Source organism: Habropoda laboriosa, unplaced genomic scaffold, assembly GCF_001263275.1.
Source record: "Habropoda laboriosa isolate 0110345459 unplaced genomic scaffold, ASM126327v1 scaffold65, whole genome shotgun sequence".
Lineage (NCBI taxonomy): Eukaryota > Metazoa > Arthropoda > Insecta > Hymenoptera > Apidae > Habropoda > Habropoda laboriosa.
In genome coordinates, this window is record NW_017100254.1 from 2,849,527 (window position 1) to 2,857,923 (window position 8,397).

The 8,397-nt window shown below is 40.1% G+C and overlaps 1 protein-coding gene across 1 annotated transcript; it reads left to right on the forward strand.

Moving 5' to 3' along the window:
- The first annotated feature begins 1,116 nt into the window (after positions 1–1,116).
- Positions 1,117–8,094, forward strand: LOC108572343 (GTPase-activating Rap/Ran-GAP domain-like protein 3). Its single transcript, XM_017934564.1, is given in 18 exon segments — positions 1,117–1,189; positions 1,191–1,362; positions 1,899–1,965; positions 2,630–2,713; positions 3,081–3,162; positions 3,445–3,563; positions 3,801–3,865; positions 3,952–4,018; positions 4,191–4,293; positions 4,480–4,578; positions 4,690–4,902; positions 4,976–5,247; positions 5,684–5,969; positions 6,081–6,520; positions 6,652–6,988; positions 7,054–7,140; positions 7,230–7,502; positions 7,649–8,094. Coding segments are annotated over 18 exon segments (3,096 nt in total). The 3' UTR covers positions 7,906–8,094.
- Positions 8,095–8,397: the final 303 nt, after the last annotated feature.

An 8,397-nucleotide genomic window follows, 5' to 3' on the forward strand; every position in this document is an offset into this window, starting at 1 on the left:
GTCCGATAATACGTTATAAATCGAAAAGATATAGAGCAAGTTAGTTGTTTCTTTAAAGGACGAGACAAGTTAAGTGAAAAGAAAAGAATATGAAAAAAAAAGATGGGAAAAGACGACAAAGCGACTCGGTCAGTGTCATCGATGTTCTCCTCTCTATTATGTAGCCACGATCCTCGAAAGGGTGACGGACCTCTGCAATGGGAAAACTCGGTCAATGATATCGATGTCCTCGCGTCCGACAGGCAGGATCTTTAAAAGGGTTGAACGACGGAGATTTATCGTTGGTTGTAGCTGGCTTTTGAAACTCGCTCTTTTCCCGACTTATTCTTAACCTCTGAGTCATATACGTGCAAGTGACCACGTGGATCTCGGAAAATTATATACCTCTTTAGATAGCATAGCAATCAGTCGATCATGTTTCCGCTATTTGCGTGTAAGTACAAACGAGCCTCTTCAAAGCGAACGTCTCTTTTTCCACTTGTAACTGGTTTCAAGCTTTTGTTCTTTAACAAACGGAATGCTTGTATTCTTAGAGAGCGAACACGTGGATATCGTAACAATAATAATTACGTCAAATGTGTAATACGGATCTTGAAATCATTTGATACATGTTAGCACATCATTAGCAATATTTCGTAACTTTCGTTATGTAACGGAGGTGTTGTTTAAGCGGATCATCTTAAGGTTACTCGCGGGAATTAATTGCAACATTGGTATATACTTACACGACTTTAAATCTATTTCGTAATTTTTGTTTTTCAGACACATTCAAATCGTTCAAACGTAATCCCTCGAAAGTTAAATATTTCAATGGCATAAAAAGATGAATTCATCGTTATATTTTCTATATATTTAACAACAGAATATTCGCCTAGAAGGAAAACACGAAATTTCTCATTCGACCGGCAGACATTTTCGAAACTCGACCATCGCAAATTCCAATTGAACAATTGTCTCGAGCCTGATCGTCCATGAGTCGTCGTATCAAATAATTATGCTTCATCCACTGAAGAACTAGCACAGAAACGAATCAACGAATCTCAACGAATCTTAATTTGAAAGAGAAAAAAGTAAAGTGAAAGAGAAGAAGAAGAAGAAGAAACTCTCTTCTCGAAGATGTTGTGCTTGGACATAAAGCTAGTCTCTCGTTTACGAGGAGTCTCGTTGATGAGTGGCTCGTCCACGAACAAGAAAAGAGAGTTCGACTGGAAACGGGAGCTCGATGACGGAGAGCGACACTGACGAGGAAACGCTGCCAGCAGCACACGAGATCATCCGCAGGAATAGGTCCAGATCGGTTTGCGTATCCGCCTTGTCCTCTGCTCACTCGAGATATCTCCATCGACGAGCTAGTCATCATGTGTACGTTCCTTCGAGATTATTTAACAATGTCTTCTGGTTTTGAAACGTAGGAAAAAAGGGAATATTTCATGTATAGACATTCCAAAGCTTCTCTGTACTTGTTCATACATTAAAAAGAATTTTGTCACGAGCAGAGATTTTCCTGCGAAGCTTCGAATCACGAATGTTACGTTATCGAAGAGAAGAAAATTAATAAGAATTATTGCACGCTGTAATCGACAACGTGACAACTGTACTAGCTGTAGAAGCTTGAACAGCTTCAGTCGAAAGTAGTTACGAACATGTGTCTCTGATAAGAAAAAAAGAATTTAGTCGAGCAACATGTTAATTGATGCAATCTAGGTCCTTTCTGCGCTGGGCTACCTTCATTAACCCAGATAGCTCGGTAGGAAAAAAGAGAAGAAATATCGGAGGAAGCTCGGTGAAAAGAGCGTGTTTTCTCATTTTTATTGTGACCGCCTTTGTTAATACGAGACGCGGCATAAAACTTAAGAAACAGTTTGTCTAACGATCTTTAATCGTCCACGATGTTTCAGCTCCACCACGGACGCCATTTCCAGGCGTGGCGTTCTCTCCAGGCGATACTATGGCAGCGTCGAAATGGTAAGTTTCGGTAATGATATTCAAAAATTTACGACAGTTTTGGCTGACCCAGGGCTCCCGTAATTCATAAATGTTTGGTAGTTCTTGCTGTTCAACCTACGATCTCGTTAAACATACCTACTTTTTCATTCACAATCGTCTATTTTTCAATCGGACCTGTGTTTCGAAATTATCGATAGGAATGAGCAAACTTCGATACTCTCAGATCGATGACCAAAAGTCGTTGTCTAGATTTTCAATATTTCATTATAGTTCGTCAGTTAAAGGCTGTTGCTCTCACTTTGTAGCACGTCCGGCCAATATTAGACCGTTATATGTATATGCGCGTTTATATTAGACATCTCGTAACGTAACGACTATTTGTCAGTGATCCACGAAAAATCGGAAAGAAAGAAACACTATCCTCCGAAAAATCGTGCAAATTCACGAGGATAAAGGTAGAGGAGACGCGGCACAATAAAAGTTAATTACGGAAGAGCCGCGCGAAAGGGTTGAAGTGTAGAAGAGGAGAGAAGGGTCGCGAAATGGCGTTCGTTTTTCCGGCTTTCCGTGCGTAACGATGACGTTCTGAAACTGGAACACGATCCCCTCACCTCTCCCTCTTTTTTTCTATCGACGTACACACACGGTTGCTAATGTTTGCCCCCTTGAAATCGTCTTCTAGCTGCCGCAGATCGAGCAAGACGGCTCTGACAATGGTAGAAGATTTCGAGTGGAGAACGGCGATTCCCCTGGCGAGAAAGAGGAAGTAAGAAACGTGTAATTATGTCCTCCTGCCACGTCCCCTCTTTTCCTCTCCCTTACCTTAGACACCTCTTTTCTTTCGTTTTCTTTCACTCGAACTGGCAAACAGACTAAGAAACAGATGAACCTTCTTTCAACCTGTTAAATAACCGAGGGAAACGAGTTAACTCGTGATTACCTGCAATCACTTTTCGGTTGAAAGGAGAATGATTCAAAAAAATGCTACCATTTGTTGATAAAAAATATGGAAGAAACAAGGTTGCATCCACTGTTCCTCTACATCTTTCCTTTCCGTTCAATTTTTCTGTTTGTATATTGATAAAGTTAGATTGCATTTCTAGCGATGGAACTGATTTTGAACGTGTGTGCAGATGTTCGGATCGCCGAGTACGCCGATATTGGAGAATCCCGAATATCAGACGCGTTGGTACTTCAAGTACTTTCTCGGAAAACGTGAGTAGAGTGCATGGCAGTATTTTTAAGGATTTCAGATAAGTGAATGCATTAGATAAGAGTAAGTAGGAGTCAACAGCTGTTCCTCCATTCACTCCTCCGTTGAATATCTTTTTATTTTACATTAGTCGTGCAAATAAGTAATCGGTTATTTTTCGCGTATTAATATACGCAAAAATGAATCTGTTGTATATAATAAACGAATTCTAATTTGACAATACTTTTTCTGTTTCGCACATTTCTTTCGCGGATTAAACGAATATCTTGAAAATGTGTTCGCAGTGCATCAAAATTACATAGCTGCAGATCTAGAGAGAAATCCTTTGTTCTTGTCGGTTGTGACGAGCGAAGGCAGTGACCAAAGTGTACCACATTATAGAGTAATTTTGTGGAGGAAAACCGTGAGTAAATTAACTGGGAAACATTTGCATGAAATTTTGTAGTTTCTTTTTTTTCGGAATTTCCGAATAAGTTCTTCAAGGTGAATTTCTTTTTCGTATTAAACGTATAAATTGAAGTAATTATCGTAAATCATCACATTATACTTGAAATTAATTATGAAGTTTTTTACTGCTGATTTAAAAAAAGATAAAAAAGCAAATCAAAGAGTACAGTAAATGAGAAAGGAACAAATTTAGGGTGCACAGAAGATATCGTTGCCGTACTCCGCGAACAAAACGATGACAATCAGGCAGATTCTCAGGTAAGTATCTTTCCATTACACTCGTACATACTCGAAAAATCGAATGGCCTGTGTAGGTGATCGATGATCAATGATTCAAATTTTAGCAACTTTTTTGGACTGGACAAACTCGACAAAGCTCCGCGTGAAATTTTCTCCCCGGATATACAAAAGGTAGGTGAAGAGAATGAAATTTCTGAAATGAGGTTTACATGTCTAATTGTAGTAATTTAAAAAAATTCAATACACTATTCATTTAATCTAAGATATATAAATACATTCTAATATAGTAAGTTTTAAATTTAAAAAAAACAATAGAATCCTGTGTCAAAGATCCATATTGCAGGACTTATTGTTGCTGGAGGAACAAGAAGGTTCTGTGAACTTCAAGTTCGGTGTGATATACGCGAGAAATGGACAAACCACCGACGACGAGATGTTATCTAATGGTAAATCGATTAAAAGTTCAAGCTTAACAAACATACAGGCCAAATCTTAAATTAACACTTTAACAATAACGATTGCTTCCACTTGTTAGCAAAAACGAAATACCTTGCTTCTTTAGTCTTTTTTATTAAACTGGAGAAATTTGTAAAGTAACGAAAAGAATTTTTTACATAGTGTCTCATTTGCAGAAAAGGGTAGTCCAGGTTTTGACAAGTTCCTCGAAATTCTGGGCGAAAGGATACAACTGAAGAACTGGGACAAGTATCGAGGTGGCTTAGACGTAAAAGGTACTATTAATGCTTCACTGAAAGATAGAAAGCTAAAATTTTACATTTATCGCAAGTCTTGTGAGTTTTCACGTGGGACGGCTTGTACGTAGCATTTTTTTCCGTTTCCAGGCGATATGACTGGGAAGGAAAGTTATTACACGGTATACGCAGGACACGAAGTGATGTATCATGTAAGCACAATGCTTCCTTATTCGAAAGACAACCCGCAACAGCTGGAGAGAAAACGCCATATCGGCAACGATATTGTTAACATCGTTTACACCGATGATCCTAACGCTATAGACACTTTCAACCCAAACTGCATCAGGAGTCAATTTACGCGTAATAAGATAAAATGGAAGGTTATTGCGAAAATTATTCATTCACGATGAAACTGATTATTTTTTTTGTATAGATGTATTTGCCGTGGTGTCAACTGAGGAAAATGGCAAAGGATGGCGTGTAGCCATTTATTGCGACGAAAGCGTTCCTCTATTTGGACCAAGCCTTCCCTGTCCACCTGTGTTCGAAGATCCGTACGCCTTACGAGAATTTCTTCTGGTAAAGCTGATAAACGGTGAAAAGGCTACGTTCAACACTCCAACGTTTGCCCAGAAGAGAGAGAGAACCCTGGATGCCCTCCTCCGGGATATGTATCAAGAACATTCACAGGACAGTAAGAGCAACGTAAGTTTGTTCATCCATGGCTCCATATACATGCACGTGCGTATGTATGTATGTATGTATGCTTTAAAGAATTTGCTATTTAATCATTCTTTGTGTCCCTTCATTCTTCTACATCCTCAGATTTAGTTTATGTTTAGGTATCCATACAAATTGTAACAGGAATTTTAGAAAAATGAGGAAAAATTTGCGAGTCAACCGAGTGTATAGTCTTTTATTATCTTCAATTAAAACAATTTAAAAATTAGAATTTCCATTTTTTAATGTTGTGTATTAAACAAATACTATAGAAAAACGAATACTTCCAATCCTGCATGAAGACGTGACAAGCAATCCAAGATTATAGAAAAAGAAAGAACATACGCGTAGGATTCGATAATGTATTGGCTGTTCCCTCTCCCCCCCCTCGTAGAAAGGAAAACCAATGGAATTTTCGCAGAGTATGTTAAACCGACGAGCATTGTCGGATGTGGTGGAGGCTCCAGGTCGACGTCGCGAGGAGACGCGTGCTGTGGAAATGGTGCGCGTGGGCCAGGCTCTGAAACTGGAAGCCATCGTCAGAGGTCTGGCGCCCACTTCCTTGGCCACGGCTGGCCCCTTGAAGCCCAGGCCATGGGAACCAAGGTGTATCTATCCGGACTTCCCTCACGAGATTATCTGTGGACACGTTTGGCTGGACAACAAGCTAATTCTTGTCAGCGAAAACGGGACTTTCTTGGTTGAAGGTAAACCGAAAATTCAACCTCTACGTATATCCTGTTACCTATGACGGAAAAAAACCTAAAAATTCCGAAAACTGTGAAAATTAAAAGAATATTCGTTCAAACTAATTTCAGACAGCTTGTCGCACAGATTAATCTTCGACGAGTCCGTGCAGATCAAGCAGCTGGACGTAATCGAGCAACACGGAATACTATTGTTTCGTACTGGTGACAAAGGCAAGGAAAGCAACGTTTATATATTTCGTCTAAGGGAATTCGAGAACAATTCGAGCAATAGATCTACGGAAGTATTAAATGATCGTGAAGACGATCAGGAATACGAAGAGAATGGTGATGAGGACGACATGGATGATGACATCGACGAGAGTGATAACGATATCGATAATTTCACACGAGCCAACGCGAAATTCAAACCCGTGATACGTCGCACACGTATTCGTATGCGTCCCCTGGCTGTTAGAGGAAGAGCACACATCAAGGAAAGAAGACTAGCCAGAACTCGGGGTTGCCATTTGTATACCGTTACGATGCCTGGTGGTTCCCATCTGCGCATGGTACACTTATGCTTTGCGTTAAAATTTTTTATCATTCTTAAGATATAAAGATTAAGAGAATGTTGCTGATTAGTTTATTACATGAGATTCTAATTTAACATATTCCTCTATCTGTCTACAACCACATATAGTGTGTGGCAGTTGGACGTCGTTTAACGGTTCTCCAATGGAAACATAGTGCTGCTTGGACCGCATGGTGTTCCGCCGCAGACACAGACACCGTTGACGGTTTTCTGTTTTTGAAAGAGTTCAATGCCAGCGAAACTCCATCATTGGTAACCATTATTGAGAACACTGATTCAAACAATGAGTGGACACTTTGCTGCGGTATTCGACACCACTTCGAACTCATCTCAGCCTCTGGAAGCACCAGAATACTCCATATCGAGGGAACCCCAAAGCCACACCTAGTAGCAGCTTTGGATCTCTGCGAGGACGAGGAACCTGAACTACTACTTTGTTATAACAGTACGAAAAATTTTCTCTACCTAGGATAAAGTTATTACACTTGAACATTCGTTTGTGTTTCACAGATACATGCCACTTTCAAAAGCTCATAGAAGAGAGTACCGCACCAACGGAATTCGACTTCAACTGGAATTCCGTGCCAGCAGCAATAGGTACAGGAAGTATACCTACACATTTTACCATTCACTTCATCATGTGTTTCTCAATAGTGATTATTTATATATTATTTCTTTCCTTTCAGCCTGTGCCTTCCCCTACGTGATAGCCTTTACTAACGACACTATGGAGATACGATTGATAATAAATGGAAATTTAGTACACACGATCGCCATGCCGAATCTGAATCTAATCACCTCGAAGCAGGACATCTTCTTCGCAACGACAGCTCCGGAGTTTCTACCGGGGAAATGTGAAAGAATCCGACTGGATTCGAAGCCTTTGGACAAAGAGGAACCGATTTCCAGTCCGCCCCCTTTCGCGCAATCCTCCTCATCCTCCCGATCTAACTTGCACAGTACGTGTCATCTTTTCAAAATGGATCAGAATTTTCCTTACATTTAAAAACCGTATTGTAAAAATAAAAACTTTAGTCAAGGTTTTATTAGGACGTAAATGTTCGTCTTTAAGACACTCTCAGCGTTCCTTTTTTTCTTTTCACAGACAGTCAGAGCGACTGGAAACCGATAAGGATCTACCAGATACCGTTGCAAACGTTATCAAGAAGTACTTTAGCAACCTGCACGCAACGACGGTGTCCTAGTCCTGCAGAACCAGAAATCATCTCCGCGCCTCCAACCACCGACAAGAGTTTCTTGAGTGTCGAGCCTCACAGAGCACTGAGCAGATCATGCAGCAGCAGCCCGACACCAACGCCGACAAACCTGATGCCGCCGCCGCCACCGCGGTTCAGAAAATAGATTAAGATCGCGATCGAGATTTCATTATCGATGTTTCGAGAGATCGCAGCTGTACCTGACGCTCGTGCCTCGGTAGGATCGACGATATGGATAGAATGCACGATTCTGCGTTTAAAGTGTAGTTAGAATTTACTGCCGTTGCAAAGAGCAATCCAGACAAATTTGCTATAATAGAGGACGTAATCGTACGTGCAAGAAGTGCCCTTGGCGTCTTTTAAATCGGAAAGACTGCTTAGCTTTCTGTTTATTATTTCTTTTGGAAGTTTTTCAAGTTGTCGACACAATGTAGACGAATTGTAAGGTTATATGTATTTGTTTCTCCTGTGTGAAAACAGTAAAAATGGCAAACGATGGTAAATGAAAGCACTTGCTTTAGCTCGAAATTTTAAACGATGGTAAATGGATAGTTACTCTTAAAAATAATCATTTTAACTCGAGATTGAAACGTTAATATGTAAGGTCTATATTTAAAAGAGGAATTCTTTAGAAAGG